Source organism: Scatophagus argus, chromosome 2 (genome assembly GCF_020382885.2).
Source record: "Scatophagus argus isolate fScaArg1 chromosome 2, fScaArg1.pri, whole genome shotgun sequence".
NCBI lineage: Eukaryota > Metazoa > Chordata > Actinopteri > Scatophagidae > Scatophagus > Scatophagus argus.
In genome coordinates this window covers 11,154,149-11,182,046 of record NC_058494.1, presented here as the reverse complement: position 1 = coordinate 11,182,046, position 27,898 = coordinate 11,154,149, and the positions used below count along the sequence as shown (strand labels likewise).

General features: G+C 38.5%; 1 protein-coding gene and 1 long non-coding RNA gene across 2 annotated transcripts in view; one reads left to right on the top strand and one right to left on the bottom strand.

Annotated features, from left to right (window-relative positions):
* The first annotated feature begins 777 nt into the window (after positions 1-777).
* LOC124069530 lies at positions 778-27,816 on the top strand. Its single transcript, XR_006845056.1, has 3 exons — positions 778-876; positions 1,140-1,345; positions 26,881-27,816. It is a non-coding gene; the product is annotated as an uncharacterized LOC124069530 (long non-coding RNA).
* tusc3 (tumor suppressor candidate 3) overlaps positions 17,477-27,898 on the bottom strand; it is a 65,505-nt gene continuing 55,083 nt past the window's right edge. Inside the window, exons 9-10 of the mRNA XM_046408743.1 lie at positions 20,241-20,331; positions 17,477-17,726 (exon numbers count right to left, since the gene is read on the bottom strand). Coding sequence (XP_046264699.1) covers positions 17,711-17,726; positions 20,241-20,331 — 107 coding nt within the window. The 3' untranslated portion in view covers positions 17,477-17,710. The remainder of the gene's footprint in view (positions 17,727-20,240; positions 20,332-27,898) is intronic.

Here is a 27,898-nt window from a genome sequence, read left to right as displayed (position 1 = left end):
GACGTATAAAGTTATTATGCTTCAATTGGCTGTTCCTCCTCCTCCATTCCTCCACCCCTCCCTCCTTTCATCTTTTGTTTTTAGCTTTTAGATTAGTCTCTCCATCTCCTCCCCTTCCATCTTCTCACATCAGAAAATAAATGAGAGAAAACAAGCACATTTAGTGGTTGTTGTCTTTCTTACTCTCCAGTTCTAGCAATTCTATGGGCTAGTGGCAGATGCATACACACAGAGATACTCTGTCACACTTCAGCACATACATTTTAACTTATACATGGCCCTTCATAAACATCCACACACACACACAAGCTCATGCACAGTCTCCGACTTGAATGACACTATTCTACTATATCAACACATTGATAAAACCATTTCTATAATAAGCCCTGTTTGCCAAAATGTCATGCATTGGTTCCGCAGCCATTATCACATCATTGACTGACAGTGAATTTCTCAGAACTTGCAACATGAAAGAAAAGAAAAAAATCAAAACATTGTGAGTGAGGAAATGGTTGATCTGGCACAAGATGGAAGGTGAAAATTATCATCATAGTCTTTTATCTGTTTGGTTGTGTTTTCTGTTTAGTTTAACAAAGCTGGACCCCAAAAAGCAGATGCAGACTATAGAGCAACAGTGTTTAATATGTTAAAAAGACCAAGTTTACTGTTAAAGATGTGTTTGGATCATTATTTTTAAGACAAGATTGTGGAGCTTTTATTTTGAAGGCTGTAAAATAGGGGAAACAAGAAACAGGTAACAGGAAGTAGGAAGTACTGGAAGGACCTGTTAACAGAGAAGAGCATGTTGGCAGCTACACCTTTCCCATGTTGAATTCAGTGTAATCCTTTCTATGAGTCCCTCAGAAAGCAATGGCTGTGAGTATTTTATGTTCATTTCACGTTTGAGAATTGCTATTTTTGTAAGTTTGTACCAATTTAACAACTTTATGTATTACTGCTCTTAAGACAACATTACTGCAATATACTTCACTTCTACTCACTTGATTGATGTTATGTTAATGTCAGTGCTTATACTTAACTGTTGTATACCTGTTAATGTTAAGTTAATGATGAATTGTTTATACTTACCTGTTGTGTCATAGCAGTTTATTTAGTACATTTTGTATTTTCTTTTCTAGTTTCACTCCGATTCATTGTGTCATCCTGACTTAACCTGCTGTGAGAGAAGTCATTAAAGGAGCAAGCACGCTCGCTTCCAGGCTGTTGAAAAGGAGTTTGGCTGGCTGTTTATTAAAACACAAAAAGAGAACATTACAAGGCCCTTCCAGAGAATTTGTCCCTACAGAAGTTTACTAAGGAATCCAATGATAAGTCTGGATGGCAGGTGAGTGCATGTGGTCTGAAACGAAGGTGAGTCCAACAAAACTGTTCCAAAACGCCAACTGAAAAATCCACAGGAAGGTAACAGGAAACAAACTCCAGAGCAGGAGCTTAGCTGGGCAGGCAGAGGGAGGTGAATGAACCTGAGCATGAAAAACAAGAATTAGGCTCAAGCAAAAAGCCCAAGCAGAGAGTTAAACTGCAGAGTTGGCCTGAAAACCACAAGAGCTGATGATATAATTTGACGACAGTGAAGCAGAAGAGCTGGTCTTATGAAGCAGGAGGCAGGGAGACGATGATTGGTGGAGATGACCAAGAGGTGTGCAGGTAAGTGGATGATAGGAAGGTGTGTGGTCTTGCCTGATCCAATCTGGCAAACACTCACAGACACAACACAGAAGGAAGAAGAGAAGGGAAACAGAGAGAAGCAAAAGAAATCAGAGAATTACAGAGAAATCCTAACAGTTTCAGCTCATTGTTTTGTTTTGTTTTGTTCTTTCAGAAACATGACTTCAGTGTGTAAACAGGCATCATTTACTTACCTCTTCACCCTATCAGCTTTATAATGTGATAATGTTGATCTTTGAGTCTAGATCTCTGTTCTTGTCTGTATTTGTGAACTTGTGAAATATTTCTAATATTTTAAGTACATTTTCCTGATTATACTTGCAAACTTTTACTGGAGTACCATTCTCAGTGCAAGACCTTGCAACATTTTACGTTGTGGTATTAGTACTTTTACTTAAGTAAAGGATCTGAGTTCTTCCTCTAACACTGTTCAGAAAGAGATCTTGCTGCTCTCACCTATTACCTCAGCAGAAGTCCTGAGGGGATTCTGGCCCATAATGAATTCTTAATAACGCTGTCAGAGATGATTCTAACCGTGAACCTTGTATTTGGATTCCAATTACAATCAATCTTGTGGCACAGCTATGGGCGGTACTTTTTCCCCATCCTGTGCTTGTCTTTCTATGGGTCTATGGGAAAAGCAGTTCATTCATAACTTGCTTTGTTTCGATTCTCTCCTTTTGTTTCTTTTTCCATGCCCCTCTTTTCTTCTTTTCTTTTTTCCTCTTTTTCTTTGTCAAAGCACTTGATTTACTGATTTCTTTGGATATGAAAAAAAACAATACATTACTAACCCCGCCTTCACATTCTGAAAATCTGTCACTCTGCTCCAGCATCCATTATGTAAATACCATATTTTTGTTTGGGCTTCTGAGTTGAACTTACCAGGTTTCATCTCTTACAACCCAACTCGGTACACAGAAAGGCCTATATATAATAGATGCAATATGCCAAAATTGGTCATCTGTTTGATTCATACTCCAGAAAGGGGGCAGTATATCACCAGAGAAAGCACTAACTGCCCCAAACTGTAGGCGCTGCTAGCTAGTTAGCCGTGTGGGCCGCACAGGCAGCTGACTATGCTTAGAGTGGGAGCTGAAAGCACCAGAGGAGTGTTGGTATTGATTATATTATTTTATTAACAAGAGTTTTTGGACTGCCTGGACAGGAAAGTGGGTGTATGTGTATGTGTGTAATTTCTTGAGGCTGTACCTGTTCAGAAAGAGCCATATATGTATATATATATATATAAAATACATTGTGAACTTGTCCCTGCAAAAATTTTAAAATTGTACAAGACATGCTGTGTTTTTAAAGGTATGTACTGTACGTCGATGGAGTGTGTTCACAGAGAAAACAAATGTCTTCATGTTTTTATTTGTATGCATGAATGGAGGCCTTTGAGGAGAGCAATAGATCTCAGAGGGAAACATTCATCTTGTTGGAAGTCATTCCTCTTCATTCCTCATGCACGCCAAACCAAGACAGCAGGAAGCAGTAATAGATTATTGTCCAGCTTTCTTAAAAAATGATTTGCTGCAATATTGCCAGCTTTATTGTTCACAGTAATAAACTTGGTCAAGTGGCAACAACCGCACATTCCATTTACTGTAAATAGCTCAGCTTATTGCCTTGATACAGGGAAGTTACAGAGATTTACCATATTCATTCACACTCTCAGGGTCCAGTGGTAGTGACGGTGTGACATGCTAATATGTGCACATGCAGCATGCATGTATTTATGTAAACATTCACTTGTATTGTGTGTGGTGTGTGAATGCACAAGTATTTTATTATTGGCCCTATTTTACAACTTTATCAGGCATTATTGGTACCTTCCAGTCAAAATGAGATCTTTTCAGAAACTTGCCCTGAGGTCAGACTTGACGGACCCATCAGAATACTAACAAAGATGAGAGGCCATAGGGCTGGATGAGGGGTGAGCAAGACCAATTGAAAGAGAAAGTGAATGCTTGAAAACGTTTGAGAAAGGAACTGAAAGAAGAATAACTTAGAGAAAATACACTGACACGTAGAAAAAGGGGCTCTATTATTACCATAAGGTGGAGGTGGTGGAGGGCAGGGTTGGCTATGGCATCATATTGAGCTCAGTGGAAAAATTAACATCATGAATGTGAGACAAAACCAAGAAGCAATTTTATGAGAATGAAAAAATGTGTATGTAAAAATATATTGAATGTGTATATAATGACGTGGTTTAAAACTCAAGCGTTCAATCATGAGGTAAGATAACTGGGCCTGTACATGACCAAAAAATAATTAAATAAGTAAATTTCAACACAGCCCACAACTTTCCAGCATATGTCAGTATGAAAGGTAGGATATTTATTTATTCATTTAGCCATTAAAAAATACTGAATGTGCTGTGGAAACTGCGAGTCATGTAATGCACTTTTTCAAACTTAAAAGTTTCTGTAAGAGAAGTTTAGTGAAGATGTAAAGATGGGCATAGTGTTTTGATTCACCCTGTAGGTGAAATGCTTGAGCTCAGTCACAAGTAAGCAGCTACCAAAAATACGCTGCATGCAACTCGGCAAATTCATTTTCCCTCAGGCTTCCCCTCTTTCTCTGAGAGTTGAGGTAATCTTTTAATAGCAGAGTAGCGTCAGATGAGTATCAGGTCTAACTTTCACTGTGTTTTGTTTAAAGCACAATAAGAGAAGGTGTCACGATGACGGTTTCTGTAAAAACTCCTCATTTCAGAGCCAAATTAACAGCGTTATCCTGGGTACACCAGAGAAAATACCTGATTATACCACAAAATCCCATTACTCATTCAAATGCCAGACAGCGTAGCATGCTTTAGGCTTCCAAAGAGAGTTTCAAAGAAATTCACCACAGCTTCAGAGATTCTTTTTGAGGCCACAGATGCACTAAAAATACATTAATTTAGGAAAACTTAATGAGTCCTGGAAAAAGGGCTTTATCATGGAGTAAACATTTCTCCAAATAATTACCTCAAGGGAAAACTTTTTTACATTGTTAGATACTGTAGATAGTTGTAGCCATGATGAAAGCGTGTATGTGATCTATGGTTGTAATTACTGTAGCCTACTTGCACACTGCGGGATGTAATCTCAAAACATGTTTCAGTGTGTCTCCGCCAAGACACTAAGTGGCTGCATGTAACATTTATATACAACATACAATGTTGTATATAAATGTAATTTTAAACTCAGATAGGTAGAGAGATAGGTAGATAGATAGCAGCCTGGAAAGTAGCAATATGGTGTTTCTGTTTTTCATTAACATTGAGTGCATTAAGCAGATTTTAGTAAACACATTTAAAACCGGGCCATTTGCTGCAACGGTGTAATTGTTCACCAATGTGTGAAGTGAATTATTTTAGTTATTAGGTGTTTAGGAAAGTATATTCTGTTTACAACAAGACGGCTTCTTTGTGAAAACCACATTAATGTTAAAACAAATTCTAATGGTATGTTTACCACAAAGTTTGCTTTTTAATGATGTTTTCCCCTGTCTTTCAGTGGTTAACAAAACGACAAATTGAAGTATACAATCTTCATGTACATAGAGGAGTTTGTGCTCAAAATATGATGTTTCAGTCTATCTAAAAAAATCACAAACAAATCTATACTTTCTTTGCCTTCACTCTTTTCCTTGTGCCTCTTCCTATTGTTGTAGTGCTCCTTATCTAAACAGCTATTGGAGAGATTCCCAAGTAATCATGCAATATGACTTTGTCTACATAGTTGGAGCGGAAATGGATAGTGCCGTTGTCGGGGCAGGCTTTTTTTTTTGATAACATTAAGTTGAAGTTTAGATGTTTATGCTTGTTTTATCTGACAAAAACATTCTCATTCAGAGGCTCTATTGCCCCATATGTTTCACTCCAGCTATCCTGCTGTGCTGCACACAAGTAGTCAAAACAACAATTAATGCTGCATAATTCAGAAACAAGAGGCACAAAACATCTATGCGTTTTCTTAATTGTCAAAAAGTGTTTTAAATTATCATTATTCTTATCATAATTGTCTCCATGAAAAAATTCTGAATCTGCATCAGTTGTGTGAATCTGAGATATTCTTGATAAAGATGTAAATGGGACCATTTTTTCATTTGATTTAAGTGAGTGTATTGCAGAATATGGCCATCTTTCTCACTGTTCTCACCATTTGATGCTTTTTTAGGTTTTTAGTAGAAATGTATTACAGAAAACTTTTCTACCTAGATGCTATAACAACCTGATATTTCCTCAACACTGAAAAACTTGTGAGATATGAGTCCCTAGGAAAAAAAAAAAACAAAAAAACAAAGCAACCATGTGTAAGTTGTCTATAGGTTTTGTGGAGACAGACAGTTCCTTTCAGTCCAATCATACACTCCTTACCCAGGAATATGGCTGCCAGCAGGTGTTAAATCACATGCTGGGGCCATTTCCTCGCCTTCCTCTTCCCTCTCGAGGCCCTGTTACCCTTTATTTTTCATCCTCGCGCTCGCCTCCCTCTGATCTGACATTCATCTCCTTGCTCAGTCCTCCATTACCCTTCTATTCACTGAACTGATATTTGATCTAATGAGAATAATATAAAGTCAAAAGATGAGGCATTCATTCTGCAATGAGTCTCCATGTATATATGCCAGTATGTATGTAAGTGTGAGAAGGGGTGGAATTTGTGCGCTGTGTGTGTTTGAAAATGTTGAGTTTCTGAGTGTATGTGTGTGTGTGTCTTTGCGTCAAGATTAGCATATCTATAGTATGTTTTTGAATTTAATTAGTCTCTACTTTAGTTTCAGTGGGATGTTCCTGGCCTTTGTATATAACTGTGTAGGTGTGTGCGTGGGTAGATGAACACAAACGCAGAGTTGGACTGAGATGGTGTCCCTGTGGTTTCTTGTGGTTTACTCTTGTTTTCATGCGCCATTTTCATTTGGCTGTTTTTTTTCTGTCTTTCAAACAGAGAGAGACAGCCTGGCCTGTCTCATCAATGTGGATTAAAATGTGTGAATGTATTATAATTGTTTTATTTTATTTTATTTTTGTTTCCTCATTTATGCACTGTGTGCTATTAAAGTTGAGATGCTAGAGCACCAGCGTCTCAGCATAAAAGAATGTACGGTTCACTCACTCAGTAAAGTTGGGGAAAAAAGACAGCAGTCTCTGAACACGCACTGCTCACTAAACCAATCAAACTGTCAAACTAGGCAGTACTGATCAAATACAGATAAAGGTTTTGTTACAACATGGCCTATTACTCTCACACAACCAGAAATTAACACAAGTTTTAGACAAATTTTCAGATTTGCCTCACTGTGGGCAGATTTTTCTGAAATGATGGTAATTTACTTGAGCGTGAGCTACCATGGTGAGCCTCAAAAATAGTCTCAATCAGTGGTCCTCAAAGTGGGGTTCAGGGACCTCCAGAGATATGGTTATTTTGGTCATGGGTTTCATACAATTTCTGTATTAAAACATCAGAACATCTTATCAGATTGGAGAACCTGGGTAATATCTTATCAAAAGGAGGTGGGTGGTCTAATTTGTTTCAATTTATGAGTCCTTGATATGAAAAAGTATCATAACCACTGGTATTCACTTTGATTTTCTGTGTGAATGAGTGTGTGTACTGTATGTGGTGATTCTGCTGTCCTTGTGTGACTTGTTTCATCCAGCTGGCTTTGACTCTATTTGTGTTTGTCCATATGTGTCTTTTATACTGTGTGTGTGTGTGTATGTGTGTCAAGCAGCGGAAAGGCAATGCAGTCAGTTTCATACCTATGAGTGTCAAGAACAAATGACAAAGATGATTTGCAAATTTCAAATATGCAAATAAGGCCCATGTTTTACCCAGGACTTTGCGTACCCTGGGCACAGACCAGAGTGTTACCTTATACTTTGAGTGTGTGTGTGTGTGTGTTAGTGTGTGTGTGCATAGATGCAAGACACACATCCTAACTATTTTTGCTCAGGATTTTAGGGTAGACACATTGCAAGAGTCCCTGCACTGTCTCAAATGCAGCCAATACCTTGAAGGGCTCTTAAGGAAGTATCTTCGGGAAAGCCGGGGGAGGGAGCTTGGAAGGAGGTCTCAGAGAGTTCAGAGAACTTTTCTATAAGTGGAGTAGACAAGGAGAAGAGCTGGGGAATACACTACAGAGGCAGAAGGGAAACACTGGTTGTTATTCTTTATAAATAGCAACTGAAGTGTGACAGAAATATACAGAGGAGATACTGAAATGTGTTGAAAATGTCATATCTGTCAGTGTTAAAAATGTTAAATCAGCACTGCACACAGAGCACCTTGTTTCTTCTTGTACCATAAAGAAAAAGCAATTTGTGTTGTTCATCAGTTCAGCACTTTTTCTTTTAAATCACATTGTCAGTGTACTTGAATGTTTATAGGCAAGAGTCACACTTGTTTATGGTAACTCTGAATTTAATTGAAAGACCAAACATTGGTTTGTCTCATCAAATACAAATCTTAGCATTTCATAAGTTTTCAAGTGTTCAGGTAGATCTCCTTCCTTTCAGGCAGCATTTGGTTTGAGATAGTTTTATTAATTTTGTAGAAGTTACATCTTTACCGCGTGGTAATGCACTTAAAACCACCTCTTACTGGTGTATTTGAAATGAACTCCAACATCCTGAGCTGTAACAGTACACAAAAGTCACACTTGATTCATATACCACAGTTTAGGGGTCATGGATTCCGTGTTTCTTTTCATGTGTTGATACCTTGAATATTGTAAATATTGAAGTTCATTCAGTATACACAGCCATCACCTCATAACAAGCTGAACTAAAGCTATTACAGCTAGCCAGTTTTGGCTGAGAGTCCGCGAATAAGAGAAACATGTGGTTAATATGTGTCTGAGTGTCACTATACTTTTTCTACCTTTTTCCACTTAGTGAATCTGACAGGTCTGGAAGAAAGAGGTGGTGGTGGCTGACAAGAGATAAAGGGTGCTGATGTAATTAAAAGCAGATTTTAAGGGTTATTGCTTTTTCACCTGATTTCATCTAATCTGGCAGGTTGTTGCTGAGGGAGAGACGGGAAAATATATATAGAAAGAAAGCACAAGGGAAAGAGAGATGACAACAGAGACTGAGAGACTCCGTGTAATAATTAAAACCCCCTTTGAAGGCTACCCTTTGAAGGGCTCTTCTCTCAACACCCAGTCAGCGTATAACTCAAAAAGCACTTCTCTTTAAAGTCATAACGCTGCTGATGATCTCAGGCCCCTCCGGTTGTCGTGCGAAACGTGTGTTTCAACAGTTTGTTTGTGAAAGAAAATGAGCTCTCTTTCTCTCAGGACAGCCGCTGAACTACCTTTGAAGTCATGGAGAGAGGCGTTTGTGTTCAAGGTGGGCGAGGTGGCTTCACCGCTGACGGGCCTCTGGGAAATGAAGGGTGGGGTCTGTTTTTGGTTCCTGCCTAGGCACTTGAATCACATTTATTAAATTAGAAACCATTATATTGTTAATTAGGAGCTGAAGGTGATTTGATGAATTGTGATAGTAATCTTTTTCTGCATCCTTAGGGGGAGAGAATGCGGAGAGAGAAAGATTGAGAGACAGCTATAATATAATAGGAGATGGGAAAGTGAGTGTGACAATTTCTGTATATTACATGTTGCTGTGCGGCAAGTACACTTCACAGAAAATGAATCGAGAAAGTCAAGAGCAAACAGTGTGAAAGTTTCCTGCATCACATCACTGTGCGTGTGTGTGTGTGTGTGTGTGTTTAGAAAGACTGTATTTATGGGTGATGCAGTGTACCTACTTGAGGTACTGGAACAAACAGCAGCCTGACAGGTCCTAAAGCTGTCAGTGTAAAAGCATGTAATTACACTCGGAAGGCTACAGTGTGTATGTGGGTAATATGTCTGTCTTTCTGTGTGTGTGTTATAAAGTGCAATTAGAAGATTTAACACCAGAGGAAGGATCTTGACTAATACTCTGAAAGTCTGAGAAAATTAACTATGTTAAAAAAGAAAACAAAAAAAATAACATGTAGAGAAATCCTGTTTAAACACAACATCATTAAAAGCTGCAAGAACATAAGAAAATGCAAATGATGTTTTGGATGGGCAGCTACCTACCTTGTTTTTTTTCTAACTTTCTCCCTGTGTCTCTCATTTACATCAAAATAGGCTATGCAGGCACACGTACTCTATTACAATCGGCGACACGTTTCACATAGGTCTGAAGGCACTAGCCTTGGAGACAGTTTTGCGGTGTTACAGGATGGAAGGACTTGACTGACAACAGCTCATCAGATCTCTGCAAGAGGAAACTTTCTGAGGAAGTTGACTATTGTCTCCAGACTGATTTAGGAGGTTATTTGGTGAGGAAGTGAAGACTGAAGTTGTCTTGAGACATTGAGGAGAGGCTGAATGATGCACATCCTGTATGTTTTGTTATCTTCAAACTCTACATGTACGATATACTGTAGGATTAGAAAGTTCATACTAAGAGTACAAAGAGTTCAATAGTTTAATGCTATGGTAGACTACCACAGTTAATTGTAGACTTTAGCCACTCAGCCTTCTTTATTACAGTGTCACAATTAAGAATTTAATTCTCCACAGGCGCACATGAGTAGCTTAATAATAGTCAAACGTATGCATGCTACACTGGCAGTTGTTTTCTAGTTTGTGTCCATTGGTGGACTGTGATGCTAGCATTTTTAAAATGACTTTGGTTGTAATACTTGCTCTGGATTTAGCTAACCATGTGCTGTACTTAACTGTGCAAATGGTATGTTCCATTTCTTTGAGGCTGAGAAGGTAAGATGCCATTCAGTGGAGCAGGTGGGAGAAAAGTTCTTTTGTGTCAGCTTGCACAACATCCTTGTTTTAATCAACTGTTCTATTGTTTTTTGTTTATGGCTGCTGCAGGGGCTGTGGTAGCTTGGGACTCCAGGTTTGTATTAAGGTGATATTTCAGGCTTGAAGTACTCTGATGGTATGAAAATTTCTTACTGCAGAAATTCCTGAAAATAAAATAAAATAAAAAAAAAACATGTTACAAAGCCACTGTGGCTGGGACAGGGTACCGAAACATGATTAATCAATGCCAATTTCTTTTTTAATTTATTGGATTTTTTTCCTGTTTAATTAATCAACAATAATGTGTTATTTTGACAGCCCTAGTTTATACATATTGTATATATACGCCCTCTGTGTTTGTGTGTGTGACATGTATCCTATGATGATATTTGAAGTGTACCGATTTGTGGCTAAAATTTTTGAAAGCGCTATATTCTGTCTGTTCTGACTGTTGACCTGAAAATGTCTTCAGAACAACAACCTGTTCCAGGTTTGATGGACTCCCAGACAGAAATTGAGACTAACTATATCCTTAATACAAAGGCTCTGGTGTGACATTCCATGTCCACATAAGACCCCATAAATTGGCATAGCCAACCTGAAAGAAAAAGAAAGATTAATTTATATTATACACAAAATACAAATCATTAAATTATCTCATACCTTTATCATTCTATACATCTGATAAAGAATGAATGCATTTTGCAGACCACTGTGAAAACTGGAATTGGATTTATTTCTTCTTTACTGGGCAGAATATCCATTTTGATTATGGAGATGCGAGCAAACAAAGAGTTAGGTATTTTTTCTGTATCCACATATCTTCCTCACTTGTCTGAGGATGTTTTGAAAGTTCATGATGGAAACCAATTGTAAAGTGGGATGGACATCACATCAGCTTTACTTCAATTCATTTTGCTTGGTTATTGCTTATTTCTCTGTGACGGCAACGTGAACGTTTTTCTTTAAAACACGAGAAAAATTTCAACTAATGTGCAGCCATCATGTCCTCAAGTTGCATATCTCCACAACCTTTTAAAGTTTTCAGGTGCTAAGCAACATCATCTGCCATTCATATGTTGTGATGTCATTACAGACAGGCTAAAACATTGCTGTTTTGGCCTGTTCATGGGATCTGTTGACAGTGAAAAATACATATAAATGACACTGATCATAAAGTTTAAACAAAATATATATGGAAATTAATTAGTCCAGCCCATCTTAGTGAGATTTTGCTTTGAAATGCAAAGTTGTTCCAGGCTACATCAGCATTTGTCAGATACTGGGAAAAAATCCCCTTCGATGAAACAAGCAAACATTGTTCTGCGCTTGTAATTTCATACATGTTATCATAAAAAATAAATAAATGTTAAGTGTTGCCCGATGAAAGTTGAACATGAGTTAGAAGAACTTTTGAGAAGTCTAAAGTTTTAATAAGTATAATGCAACACATGGATGTATTGAAAAAAAAAATATTTTTACAAATAGATAACATTACATCTCCTCTGTCAATTTCACACCCACGGGTACACTTTCAGATTTTTTCCTTACTGTCTGTGATTATCTATTTTTCATCAGAAAAATAGATCTGAGCTGAAATCTTTCCTCAAAATGAGTTCCCCCAGCAAATAGAAGTGGTAATATCAAATGTGGTAGATGGTGCTTCTGAATCTTGCACCTCACAAGCTTTCATGCCACAGCATTATACAGTATAATTTGTAAAAGTATCATTTTATTTATGACTTTTCTTCATTCTTTTAACATACTACATGATTTTCCTTCTCCCTTCGCCTCTCTCTCAGGTAATCCTGCTGTGATTGCTGTAAATCTTAGTGATTATGTTTCAGGCCAGATCCCATCTTATCCACAGGCAGGATCTAGTAGCAAAGGGTGATGGTAGCTTTAGCGGTGGGTGTAGCGTTGGGGGTGTAATCAAGGAAATATGTTGCTGAATTATTACCCCTGCAATGAGTCTTCTGAAGTATCTTTTCTCATCAGCAGTGTGATTACTGTTGGAAGTTTAAGAGGGCCCTAGAAAATGTTTCAGACGTTGAGCCAAAAGAAAAAAGAGTTTTCATACATGCTGGTGGTGGTTGATGGTGCACATTATGCATTTCAATGCTTCCACGAGTTAGTATAAACCTTACATGCTTTGATACAAACACAGTATTCAATTGTTTAATACTCATGAGGACTTTCCAATAAGTAGATTAATTCTGTAGCCTATCCCCCCCCAAAAAAAATAAAAACTAATGATCTGAATTTCTACATTTTCTATTAGTTTATTTAATTGAGTGATAATACCACCACTCCTCGCATAACCAACATAGGCTGGAGTTGACCGTTTCCTGCTGAACCTGGGATTCCAGCTACACACCCACAACAAGATAACAGCAACAATTACACCAAAAGCATTAAGTGAGAGAGACTAATTTATAAAGTGAGTGTTTATGTTTCAAAAGATAAGGAGGTTATCAGTTTTATTTAGCTTCTAATAGAAGTCATTTTCCACCCTCACACATACACACACACACACACACACAGATACATGCACAAATGTGCACACACAAACTTAGATACTGATGCAACAAAACAGCAACAACCGAAGGAGCACTCTGATGATAATCACTGTAGCTGTGGTGTGGATGGCTTGAGAAAATGTTGGTGGACTGTAGATGAGAGGAGACGCTTGTGCATAGCGAGGCTGCATCATGCCCTGAACAGACGGACAGACGGTAGAAGAGGTTCTTCAAAGTTTGTTGTGATGCAGTAGGATGCCCAAACAGAGGTCAGCTAAGACGGGAAGATCAGACACTGGAGTTGATTCAGACCATGTGACAGGTTGCAGCACCACTGCTGAGAAACAATTCACCAGCAGATGTGTATTTATTCATTTATTTGTAATATATTAAACTGGAGAAGCTGAATAAAAACTGAAAAGCTCAATAAAGTCTGAAAATACATTTCCAAGAAGAAATCTTTTCTTTTTCCCCCACACACAAGACTTAGCTTTATGATTAGAACAACCTCATTGTACAGTGGTCCATAAATGGCAGTGCTGAATTACTACAACACTTGTCAAGGTTGAAAAGATTCTCAGAACACACACTAATAATATATATTGCAAGCATTACAACAAAGAAGTACTGAATAGGTGCTGGGACAATGTAAAGCAAGAAACACCTGTTCAAAGGTTAATAAAACTGTGATTAAAGCAGATATGAAGAATGACAAGCAACATACAGTCATCTGTTGATGTTACTTGGGGATAGCAAGAAGAGATTCCTGGCGGTCCCTAGTGCAGAACTAATAAAGGCCTATCTTATCTTAAGAGCAAGTGAATCTTTAAATGCATATCTAGATTATTAAAAGCATATATAGAAACGAGAAAGAGGTTCCTTAAAAAATGGAAGCTGTCTCTGAACTCCTATCTGTCATATGTCCACTGTGACCTCCACAAATGTCAATCCTGCATTTATCATCCAAATGCCAATTGCATTTCTTTGATTTTTTCCTTCAAATGGAAGATTGAAAATTAAGGTTAAAAGGTACAAAAGAACAACAACAACTAGACACATAGAACTATTGTGTATGTATTTTCTTTTTTCAATTCATTCTTTTATTGATCAGAAAGCCTTTCTATTTTTATTTAACCCAGCTGATTTCATTTTGGATCAGCTTCTGTGCTCATACTGCAGAACAGGTAATGTCTTTGAATTGTACCACAGATTTTCATTAAATTTATAAATGGGCTGTAGTCAAAGGCAGAAGCCTATTCCAGCGTGAATTACTGGAAAAAACAATTGACAAATCATCGGATGACTTGCTGCTTTACTATTTATTTCCTATTAAACAAAACCTAAAAGTCAGTAGTCTGCCAGTACTACTTCACTTTGTCAGCCCATTTAACTAATAAATGGTGATGGTGTATTTCTTTATACCTGAATGTTACTGAAACCCTAATGATCTGTTCAAGGTGCTGGAGATCCTGGGCTCCCCTTTAACTATTCATAAAATATACTTGAAGACTGGATCGTCAGTCAGCCTTCATTTTCCTCATTTTCCCCAGGAATTTCGTGCCCAGTGGCAAAGTTGCACAGTGAAAATGAAGTTTAGCGGTGCCATTATTCTATCACTGTTACTTTTTGCAAATAGCATTTACTTCATAATGATACGTTACAGCAAAGGCAACTAGTCTATTGCCAGTTTGACATTCTTTCATCAGCTTGGTACTTCATGGTTTTTCCTGAATTTGTGACAACTACACTGATCAGCCATGACAATATGACGACTGACAGATGAAGTGAATGACATTATTTTGTTACAGTTTCATCTGGCAGTGGGTTGGATAAATAAGGCAGCAAGTGAACATTTTGTCCTTGAATTTGATGTGCTGGAAACAGAACAAATGGGAAAGCAGAAGGATTTCAATGACTTGGACAAGGATGGATAGATGACTGGATCATATCATCTCCATCCCTGAAACTGCAGCTGTTTAGAGATGTTCCCAGTGTACAGTGGGCAGGACCTATCAAGAATGGACCAAGTAAGGAAAACAAATGAACTGGCAACAGGATGATGAGTGGCCAAGGCTCACTGATGCACGTGGGGAGTGAAGGCTGGATTGTGTTGGTTGATACAGCAGAAGAACTACTGTAGCTCAAAAAGCTGAAAAAGTTTATGCTGGTTCTGACAGAAGGGTGTCAGAACACACAGAGGATCTCAGTTCATTGTGTGTGGGGTCGTGTAGGCGCAGATTGGTCAGGGTGCCCATGCTGACCTGTGTCCACTGCCATAAGTGCCTACAGCTGGCACATTGGCTCAGAACTGGCTCACGGAGTAATGGAAGAAGGTGTCTTGGTCAAATGAATCACATTTTCTTTTTCAATGTGTTGATGGCTGGGTGCATGTGTGTCAGTTCACCCACTATGGGAAGAAGGCAGGCCAGCGGGGGCAGTGTGATGCTTTGGACGATGTTCTGCTGAGAAACCTTGAGTCCTGCCATTCATGTGGATGTTACTCTGACACGTACCGCTTACCTAAACATTGTTGCTGACCCAGTACACCCCCTCATGGAAATTTCGTGATGACAGCGGTCACTTTCAGCAGGATAATGCACCCCGCCACAATGCAAAAATGGTTCAAGAATGGTTTGAAGAACACAACAAGTTCAAGGTGTTGACTGGATCTCCAAATTCTCCAGATTGAGCATCTGTGGGATGTGCTGGCAAAACAGGTCTGATCCATGGGGGCCCCACCACTCAATTTACAGGACTTAAAGGATCTGCTGCTGGAGGCTTGGTGCCAGATATAACAGTATACCTTCAGATCTCCAGTGGAGTCCGTGCCTTGATGTGTCAGGTCTGCTGTTGCAGCAAAAGAGGCATGACCTGGCATCTGGTTTCACAGGCCTAATGTGCATGTATTACATATTTTAGTACAATTACAATAGAATTAACAAATTCTGATTTAGGATTTTTTTTTAGATTGATGGATTACATTATTCATTATTAATGTACCATAGGTCCTAACAAGCATAATTTTGCAAATTGTGACTTTTTGAAGCAGTGGAGAGATTATTCTGTATGTCATTATGTATTTTGTTCTACACCTGCCCTCTAATATCCTCATTGATTTTACCTAAATGTATCCCTGTCCGAAAGTGACATTTGTTCTGACTACTTATTTCCTCCACACAGTAAAGGCCGAAGACAACTGAGGAGAAACGGATGGAAAATTCAGATATCAGTGCTCACAACAGCTTTGCGCCATTATTTCATTCAAATAATACTTCTAGTACTTCTCAAAAAAAAATTAATCTTACTCTGGACCCATCAATAAACTGATTGTGGAATGTCTGTGGTTGACTATTTCTGTGATTATTCTTTCACAGTAAGACAGTTATTTACAAGCACCACACGGATGGATGCTACCTGTTTACTATGTTGCTAAAAGTAGTTATTCCAATTATACTATGCCTCTGCAGTAGGCAGGAAAAGAGCTCTTAACCTTTGAATAAGATTCATTTCCTGTATTGGCAAATTCAAATACACCATCAATATGTCAAGAGCCAACAGAATCAAATAATCTAATTTTGGTATACTGGACCTCCTGATGCTCCTGTATTTAGAAATAAAGGGAAAGATGAAAATAAAGTGACAAACTGTTCACACAATCCTCAGCTGTATATGTTCTAGACTCATCACTCTTCAACATTCTGAAACAAAAATAGACAAGAATGGGAAGTCTGTGAGAGAATATTTTTATAACATTTGTCAAAACTGGTCTGTGTGCAGCAACATAGCTCTGTCTGCCCACGCACAGCAGGTTACATAAATGGTTTCGGTGCTTAAGCCCACTCAGTATTTTAGTGGGCAGTCCAAAACTGAAAGAATTAAAATATTCTCAAAATGACCTATGTATGCTTCTCACATTCAGCAAGTTACAGTGCTCGCAGCTAGTCTCTAGTGAATTCTATTTGTGTGCTACTATTGTGCACCAGTGATTTGAGTTTGGTGCCAGTGCAGGAACTAAACACTGGGGTAATGCAGCAAAATTACAACTGTAAAGGGTAAACTGAACACTCACACCTTGGATTTTGTGCCCTGTTTCATATTTGTCAATTTGACTTTTTTAAACTATTTAAGTATAATACCAACTGTAACCCAAATCTTTGCATAACCCAACCTTTACTGGACTTTTCAGCTCAAATGCAGTTAAAAAACTGGATGGAAGTTATAGATGAAGTTATAGAGATTTTTATGGCTGGATAATAATCTTTCCTGCCGACTAATCGTGAAGCTTCAGCTCACTGCTACCGCGTTCAACTTTTAAAATGTTAACTATTGTTCTTACTTGCTGTTTCATAGTTTCCATACATGGGTTAAAAAAACAGACCATGGTCACAGGTCAGTGTATCTACCCACACCATCCAATACTGGCAGGAACCAACCAAGAATGACAAAACTACAGAGACATGCCAGACATCTTTATTTTCCAGTGTATGAAGAAATAATTTATTTTCTATTCAGCTTGCAGAATTTTTGATGGCAATCAATAAAAAACACAACAATACACAAATAGAAACCCCATCATGCACTTTAGACTCAATAGTGATGCAGCCTCCTCCTCTTCAAGTGTCTTCTGGACTCTTGTCCTCCTAACCTACCGCCTCTGCATCGTCCTCTGACCTCCTCTTCTGTTGTTTTCACTTAATGAGGAAGCTGATATACAGAGGAGTAGAGAGGCAGAGAAGAGAGAAAAAAACACTATTTAGAGAACAGTGTTTTTGTGGCTTATGTTGCAACATATATTAGTAGAGGCCAAATGTTAATGTGGCTTTCATGATTATCTTGTTAGAAATTGCTTACTGCAACTTCAGACTATTTCTCGAAACATGGAATCAGGCAAAATTGCTCAAATGCTTGCTGAAGATGCATCTGTCTGTATCAAACAGGGAAGGAAATTGAGGACTGGTAGTCTACATGCCATTAAAAATTCAATACATGCACTTTAATAATAAATAGGAAGCCAGGGTCAAATTAAATGTAACAGCAACTTAAAATACTGCAGCTCAGTGTAAGCAGCAGTTAAGTGTAACCATCTAATCACCCTAACTACACATCTGCTCTTCGGACTGCCACTTCTCAGATGGTAATGGCTGCCTCCTTGTTATTTTTTGTCGCTAAACAAATCAAATGTTTTTATGTTTCATATAAAGCTATATGAAAAACTGACTCATAGGTCTTAATAATTTAAAAAGGCATCTTGAGGCAAACCTCAGGCTGTATTCTCATTTCAAGGCAGGCTCTAATAAATGCATTCTCACCTCAGATATTGTAGGTGCCATGCTTTAGTTTATGGGCCTGGAACTTAAAAATAATTTTTAAAAAGTTTCCGTAAAATATCTGTAATTTAGTACATATTACGGGGAAAATACAGACAGTGATCTCTTGTTACACTTCCAATAAATAACTTCCAATGGATTTGGCAGTGTGACTTGGATAATCTTTTAGTCTCCCTTCTGTTGGCACACAAACAATTCAACATGTATGAAAAATAGTGCTTGCAATAATTTAATAAATTATGAATAAATGTGGTTTCCTTATTTATATTTATATTTCCCCCATAACTGGAATCTAATTATTGATTCCTTCCGGGAGTTACAAACCTGTGATTTAATGCTTAAAGGATCACACCATGAGTAAAATCTCCATAAATAGATTTAAGTCACGAGACAACAACAACTGAATTGGCACGAGCAATTTGGCCCCATGTCAAGCCACAGATCACACTAGGGTTGAAGTCACCGTGGCAGAAATTTATCTGTCCTGGGGAAGTGCCCTCAACATCTTGAATCTTTTCCAGCTTCAGCTTCTGCAGCTGGATGTTTTCTGTTGTTGTGCTCTAATATCCTACAGGTGCTCCAGTGGCAAAGAAAACCCAAAGTCTGCAGACTTCTAGAATGTTTTCTGTCACACATTACATCTTTTTTATGTAGTTGTGACCTTTAGCTTAAAGTGGGCCCAAATCGCTGCTGTTCTGGCTCAATAAGGTCAAGGGATTTACTGTCCGAAAGCATTCATTACATGACAAACTACAGATAACATCCATGATGACACCATGATTTCAAACACTCAGCATAAAGAGGAAAAATTTTGTGAAAGTCTGGAGTGAAGAAAAAGGTGACTTAACGCAAAACTAAAACCAGGTTAGGTGGTTTATTTTACGGGATTTCAGGGGAAATTTTTGTGAATTTAATACACAAATTAAGCCTTTTGGAGCATTTTGAGATTAGAATACAACTAAAGAAAACATCTTTATTAGTTTTGGAAGAGGGAGAACGAACATCATGCTTTATTTACTGATGAATTTTTCTACTGTTAATCAGAATCCGCAAAGTAACTGTTCACTAAAGCTGTCAGATAAATGTTGTAGATCGAAAAGTACAATATTTGCCTCTGACATATAGCGGACTAGAAGTATAGAACAGCTGAAATATTCACTTGAAGCTAATTAATGTTTGCTATATTCATAAACATTACAATAAAAGATAGTTGGCTCTAAACATTCCACACATTATTTGTTGTCCTGGCAAATGCTACTGTGCCATTATCAGCACTTTACAGTACTTGTTAAGGCTGCAGGTAATCAAACTGAACTCATGCCAAACTAATCTTTATTCCCTTTAGCCTGAGCAAAATACGTGCTGCATAGAAATCTCCAGACATGTCAAGAGTAACAAAATACTTTAATGTTCATGACAAAAACAAAAGAGAACCAAGTTCAGACAGACACGTTTGCCCCATTTTTAAAAACTCTTCACTGTACACGATTCACATGAATGAGCTGGTTGACACTAAAAATAGATTTGGCAGGTATGATATACTGTCAGGGAAACATTTGAGTTGAAAAGTCAAACTGCCAATCTCTGTTTAGGTTTAAGCTGTAAGATTATTCTTTGCTTTCACTGTGGCTTGCAAATTTTGAAGGAGAGGAGGGAGTGTTTCCAATCGAACAGCTGTCTTAAGATCAATGAAATAATGGGAATGGATGGATCCTGTTTTGGCCTGGATTTTTGCATTGTGTCTGCAATAACTTTCAAGTGATTTTATGTCAACTTTGGTGATTTAAGATTCACTGTACACTTGTATATTATGTTTGAATAACTGTTGAGTAAGCTGGATGGAACTTGTGCAAGTATCTGTGCTGTGCCACTGTACAGTTGCTATAGTTACCTGTAGGGGTATCCATGGTACTTGGACCTGAAAATGGAAAGCAGGAAACTGAAGAAAAACACCACCAGGCCAAGGCCAACCAGGCAGATGACTGGAAAGACACACACACACAAACAAACACACACACACAGTCACAATTAACTGCTGGTTCAAAGAACTGAAGCAACTGCGACATGATCTCTAAAATTAAAGTTGATATAACTCTGCTTAATGCCTTTGAGTTTCCACATTTTTCCAACTTTGTGCAGGTCCTCCAGACACCCTGATGTATGCATAATAATTATTACACAATGGCCTGTGAGAATATTTGATTCCTGGCTACGGGCAACCATTTAAATCATTTCATGCACATTATACCCACTGATGCAACTCTGTTTGATCTCTCTTCAAATTGAATGTGCTTGCAGGGTTTAGACATGGTACACACTGAAAGCATCCTCTTCTCTTTATGCTGGTGGTTCAAACACACAGACACATGTAAGCACCTACAAAGGCTTGCATACACACCGTCAAAAAAATTGAAATTTGCTAAAATATTATCTGGTGCTCCTCACATACTAAAACCTTTTAATATTTACCTTTACTCAAGCAAACCTGCAACTTTCCTCATCAACTTTCTTCACTTTTCTCATCATAAGCAATGCTGTGATGCAGAAAGTTGTGTTTGCAGCTATTATCATCTTATTTCCTCTGTGGCTATTCTAAAGCAAAATATACATAAGATCTTTAATCTGCAGAGAAATTATGTGCGTCTGTGTGTGTGGGAGAATGAGTGTGTGCACACACCCTCATGTAGCGGCTAATCCTTGAAAAGCACTGTGTTAAATTAAACTGTCACCACCGACTGATATTGTTAATCAGGGATTAGGATGAGGACCTCTCCTGGAGACTAAATAGTGAGATATGCACTTGTCCTCACTCTGCATGTATGTATGTATGTGTGTGTGTGTGTGTGTGTGAGAGAGAGAGAGAGAGAGAGAGAGAGCATGTATGAATTTATGTGCATGTGCATGTGTGTGTGTGAGAGAGAGGAAGGAGGCAATGTCAGAACGAGAAAGAGTTGGCATGGAAGATGTGAGACACATTCTAAACGTCAATTTGTGTGTGTGTGCTGTCATTCAGGGCTCCTTTAGTTTTTTGTGTTCTGTGGGTGTGTGTGTTCTGTTATCTGCAATGCATGTGTGTACAAGACTGGATCTGAATTGAAATGACATACAAGTTGCTCATACATTTACTACAGGCTCACACACACACACTTTGAAACACACAGGATGCCCACTCTGCGATCAGTGTATGTCTGGATGTGCATTACTATAAGTAGTATAAGTATAAGTCTTGAGAGGAGCACTTTGTCATGCTTTATTTTAAACATGTTATTTTGAGGGTTCTGAGGACAGAACTGGTAGTAAATAAAGGTTTAAACTGATAACTAAGTGAAGACAATGTCCTGAAAAGTGCTGTAATAGAAACTTGTGTGTGTGTATGTGTGTGGGTGGTTGACTGAGTGACTTGACTGAGAGCACTGCCTATTTGAGAGTGTGTCTCCAGGGAAGGCCCTCATGCTTCTGTGTCCCCTGGGCTGCCACATCTCACTACATATGTGCCTGTGAGTGTGTGAGAGCCAGAACGTCTGTGTATCTTCATTAAGTATAGCAGGATGTGTTTCCCATAGCTCATCAATTATGACTGAGAGGTATCTTAGTATGCTTCCAAGGATAATGACACTCCCATACACTCACACACACACTAAGCATGCTAATACGTTAAGTGATTTATGACCTTGGCGAAATGACAAGTTGTTTAAGCTGAATGGTTTCCCTCAATGACAAAGGTGGTAATCCCTCTTTTGACTGTATGACTTGGCTCAATTCAGATCATGATATATTGGCATGGTGAAAATAAATGTACACTTCCCCAGCATGAGGAAGCCAATAAACATATTAAGGCAAGCCTATCGCATTAGGAGGACAAATATGAATAGATATTGTGATGCTAAATGGATCTTCACAGTTTATTCTTTGATTAGCAACAGGCTTCAAGAGACATTAACTTACTCAACCTTAGGATAAAACCACCCACAACTGTTTTATTGTTTTGTGCAAGACTGTAGAAAAGCCTGCTGACTTTCTTTGTCTGGCTTGTTAATGTTAACAGTTAAAATTCAAATAGAGCGTGTGGATAAGTGTTAAATGACTTGTATTCAATTCTGCATTGTATTGTTTTGTATTGTTTGTTTCCTTACCATTGTAACTGTCCAAAAACCCTCCAAATTTACTAGAATCACACATACTACCTCTAAATATTTATGGCTATTTAAGTGCATGTATGTATATACTGTATCTGCAAACGTGACCACCCTTTATTGAGTAAATCTTTAAGGTTTTTAAGTTAATCATATACATGTGCAAGCTGTGAAAGTTTAATTTCTGCTCTTTAGTTCTATCTGTTCATGAAGAAATACACAATATAGGCAAAAGTATGCACACCTCTTTATGGGGCTGTGTTTCAGGGGTTGGGCAGTGAAGGGAAACCTTAATGCTTCAGTATACCAAGACGTTTTGGACAATGCTATGCTTCCAACTTTGTGGCAACAGTTTGGGGAAGGCCTTTTTCTATTTCGGCATGACTGAGGCCCAGCACACAAAGGATCAGGTTCATAAAGACATGGTTGGATGAATTTAATGTGGAAGAACTCTACTGGCCTGCACAGTGCCCTGATCTCAACCCCATCAAATGCCTTTGGGATGAACTGGATCGGAGATTGTGAGCCAAATCTTCATCCAACATCAGTGCCTGACCTCACAAATGCTCTACTGCATGAATGGGCAAACATTCTCACAGAAACACTCTTGTGGAAAGCCTTCCCAGAAGAGTGGAAGCTGTTATAGCTGCAAAGCTGTCTATGTACTTAGAATGTGATGTCATTAAATTCACTGTTGGTGTAATGGTCAGGTGGCCCAATTTTTTTTGTCTATATAGTGTAATTTAGCATTGATAGTAAATTGTGATTTTCTCTTGGTTCTCTTATCATATTGTATTCATTATTTGAAACATGTGTCAACATCCATTTTTTAATACTTTGGTATGCAACAGCTGTTCTACATTATTACACTTAAATAAATATACAGCATAAGTGTTTGCATTTGTGGTCACATCCTCACGTCCTCTTTGCTGGATGCCATTCTGACTCCTTCGCGGCCTAGCTCAACCCCTGAAAAACAGCCCCATAATGATACTTTTGTCGATACAGCGTATGACCCTCATGAAAGAGATGAGAAAAGGCTTTTTGGGTTGCATCCTTGCTTTAAAGTTGTTCTCAGAAGCAGCAGATAATTTCCAGTAGCTGGACTCCGCAGTATAGAAGCTATATGCCATGGATTTAACACCCACATCCAGTGATTATGCGACCATTCAAACCTAATCCTCTCTCTGTTAGTGATACATGACTATTCTCTATGCTGATTAATTTGTGTGTCCATATGTGCATCATTCCAATGAGACAGGTGTGTGGGATGCTTATTCTATGCGAGCTTGTGTCTTGATGTTATGTGTGCCTTACGTAACAGGTTTCTGTAAGCATTTTTGCACTTTAATAAAGTGTACATCACTGCAGACTGAAAGGATGAACAGAGAAAGCAAGTGACAGATTTGTTGGAAATGATGGCACACAAGGAGGATTGATAAATGAACACTATGTGCTGTATATGTGATATGTCACAGGTGATAATTATGTGAGCACATAAACATGTGTGTTTGTGTATGTACGTAGGTGTGTGAGTGTGTGCTCTTGTTCAGTCTGATGGTGTGAAACAAGTCTAGAGGTAGTTAAAAAGTCATTATCATTTTAATTGCCAGACTTTAACATCTCAAGGAGAACTCTTGGGTAAAGTAGAACAAAAACTTGATAATCTTGCCTTTAGAATATTTTTAGTGCTTGTGTGCGTACATGTGTATGCATGAGCATGTGAGGTGATTCAAAGTCTTCTCAAGTTACTTTTTCACCACACCGACTCTAATTAAATTCCACTTGTGTGCAACTGTGTCTCTGTGTTTGAGATAATTACCGGTGCTGGCCATCTAATATCCAACTCCCCTTCTCACAATCTAGACATTATTAGATACTCTGCTTGGACAGTAAAAGGAAAAAGTTGAAAGCCAGTGTGCCATTACCATGGTCAAGTGGCCACCTCTCATTTAAAGTCATGAGGTGTGTTACACTCTCAACATTTCCAGACGAGACTCATCAGGAGGTGTCAGGGACCATCTGCCCTTCAATCAATTGATGCCAATGTCTTTCATTGGTGTTTCTTGATGGAACAGAATACATTAGTGTTTTCTCTTGACATGACAGCAATTTAGTGGTCCTACACGGCCTCTGTTATTTCAGTTTTCGAGTCTGTAATCTTACATGTTAAAAACCATGAGCTTAAGGCCACTCTGATCACCCTTGACAAAAAATAGATTTATTTGATTTGACCTGTGAGCACTGAAACGCCACATGGCGGCTTTGACACCTGTGACTTTTGCGGACATCTGCATCTTTTTAATGCATAGTTTACAGTAAAGCGATGTGCGTTGCCTCAAACAGAATAGAAATCCTGTTGCTAAAACTTTAAAGTTCTGCAGTTCAGGAGCCTCGTTATTTCTGGTTAGCAGCCAAGAATGGAAACACATGGTATTTTTTCCTCACAAGCCCAGGATACACTGGCTTTAAAGTTTGATTGTCAGCTGAGATTCACCTTCAGTGTAATCAGTGAAGTGAGCACCTACCACTTAAGGCCCAAACGTACTGAAAGTGTGTGATGTGTGCATTTTGAAGTACACCTATTGTTTTAAATAGCTGAACAGGCATCAAAAATGTTATGAGCCGCATCAAACTGCCCTGACGCCCCTCCTCCGACCTTGTTTCTATTATGGAACGTCAAATAAGGACCCAGCGACCAAAGCTATTTTCCTGTACCCGAAGTAACTGTTTGATGAGAGCTACAAGGAATAAAATCTAAGGTGTGTGTGTGTAAGAGAGAGCGAGAGAGAGTGCAGTAGACCCCTGCATCGAAGATACACTGAAATCAATCATCAGTAAAAAGACAAATTCAGCTATACTAAATACTTATCTAAGTTCTTTAACGCTGAAGTGAGCCTTGTTGGGTTTGACATGGAGGCTGCATCTGTTTAAGTGTGTGTGAGTGTGTTTTGGGGCCCCTTGTGTGTAACTGCGACTTCTTAAACTACTGCTGGTTCTGTGAAGAGGTGCACCGATTGCAATTTTCTTGGCTGATTCCGATTTCTGATTTTTTTCTAAGTGTGACCTGCAGTTAATGATTTTTACTGATTGCGATTTTCTTTCTAAAAACTATAATTGTCAGCATATACAAGCAAAAATCTTACTTTCATAATAAAAGACAACATTAAACTTCAATACTACACTATAATTTCCTCTCAAAATAAAGCAACGGGAAAGCGCTATGATTGATTGATTGATTGATTGCAAATGAGTTGTACACCCAACCTTCTGACATATTTTACTTTACTTGACAAAAACAGTTGCAACAGATTTAAATAACAAAACAAATTTCAGTTACTTATTCTTCAGTTACTTACTCATTTTGCAGTATGCTTATAAATTCACCAGCATTGGGGTAATTCATCAGATTTCTGAAGCCTTGTTAACCTTTTCTCTGCTTAGTGTCTGGACCATAGAAGCAGGGAAGATTTTCCTCCCAGGGTTAGTGCACTCAGCTTTACAAGCAGCGGTGGAACAGGGAGTTCAACACGGGAGTTCTGCTTGGCCTCGAGAAGTCGTAGCATTTATTTTCAGAGAGACTGTGACTTCCACTGGAATTTACAGTCAACTCAAACTTATGGCTAACTCCACGTACACTTCTGCTTCACTGCACACATCCTGTCACGTACTGCTCTATCTCTTCAAGGTTCCACGCTACTCTGGTAACACTCTATTCTCAACTATTGAGAAGAACTGATCATCCAGGCTCATGAATTCCAAAATTTTCCTTGTAATTGCTTTGATCTTTTCATTGCTCATACCGATGAGAGATAGAAGAGGCTGCTGGCTTGTGTCTGGCACTGAGCTCTAGCCAGCTTTAGCTTGAGCCGCTTTTCCTTTGATGTGTTCTCTTCACTCATGGTGAAGAACTTGTTAGCATGTGGCTACAAGTTATTGCCTGCCTCGCTGTGCGTACGACTTGTGGTGCATGTGTAAAACGGACCAGCTTGGAATTGGAGATAAGGGGGACTGACCAGCTGGTTCAGTAAAGGCCTTTATTGTATCGGTGGCCGACTGCCTATTGTGCTGGGCTGACTGAGGTCTGCAAGAGGGGTCAGGTGTGCATTTAAAATTCCCTGCCTCTCAAGAGCAGGTGAAAATATGCAGAGGAGTATTAGTGGATAAGAGAACGTTTAATCAAGAACTGACAATTGCAAACCATTGTTTGCAAGCAAGCAATGGAAATGCATGTTAGGAAAATAATAATAATAATTTAGCTAAAAAACAAATTATTCTATGACAGCCAAATGTGGGGAGAAGTGAGACATGAACATGCATATGTTAACAGAGCTGCTACTGCACAACTGGGATTCCATGTGTTTGATGAGACATTTACAAATGTGCCTTTGGTTGCAGTTACTTTGGAACTTTGGGGAAATATGAGCCATCAATTATGTCTGCCACCTGCTCTGATGTGTGTGTATGCTGGACTCAGCTAATCTGCTGCAGTGGTGTTCCACCACCAGTTCAAGATTTGTGCTTTTCATCCCTCCTGAGCGAGTCTCTATGTAATTTCATTTATTTAATGTAATAATTATTATTAGATTTTTTAACTTTCTAATTAAATTTCAACCAATGTCTCTAAAATGTATCCATCATTCATTTCAACATTAAACCATTACTATAGTGAAAGAATTTCTGTGTTTTCACCACTGACCTGAGCCTTCAAGCTCTCCTTCATTTGCAAGCAGTGACTATTCGGTGATTGCATAATTAGTTGCTGTTACATTGAATCAGGTGTCAATTTCAAGCAGAATGTAAGTACAGACTGAGTAATTTTCACTCACAAATAAAGAAAGTTCTGCATTCATTTATTGAAAAACTCATGGACAGGCCCACCTGGACTCCAATTTCATCTGAAGTCCAGCTGGTCCTGCGGCATTCCTTTAGAGTAGGAACTCTGTGTCTTGCATGAATTTTAAGATAAAAAAAACCAAATAAATAAAATTAGAAAACATAAACAAAAGGGGTCTTTGTTTGCTTAAGCCAATCACGCATTACCCACACATGTCTAAATACTGTAGTTGTGTATTCAGAGGGAGTTATGGGGCAGATGAGGGGTCATCTCAGTGATTAACTGGAAAGAGAAACAAGTGCTTCTCATTTATAAAGCTGCTCTAGCTAATTGACAGTTATGCAAATAGACGTCACACTAATGAAAGTAGTGAGATAATGGGTTCAGTTAAGCATGGAGTGTATGCTGGTGCACACGAGTATGTGTCGACAGGAGTCTCCCATATCAATCTTACTGTCCAGTGATGTGGTTAAGCACAGCCCTTAAACACAGGCCTTACTGTAAAGATTTTGATAGCGATATTTGCAATGGAACACCTCTCTTTAATCTGCAGTTTAATTACTGAATAACCACTACTAA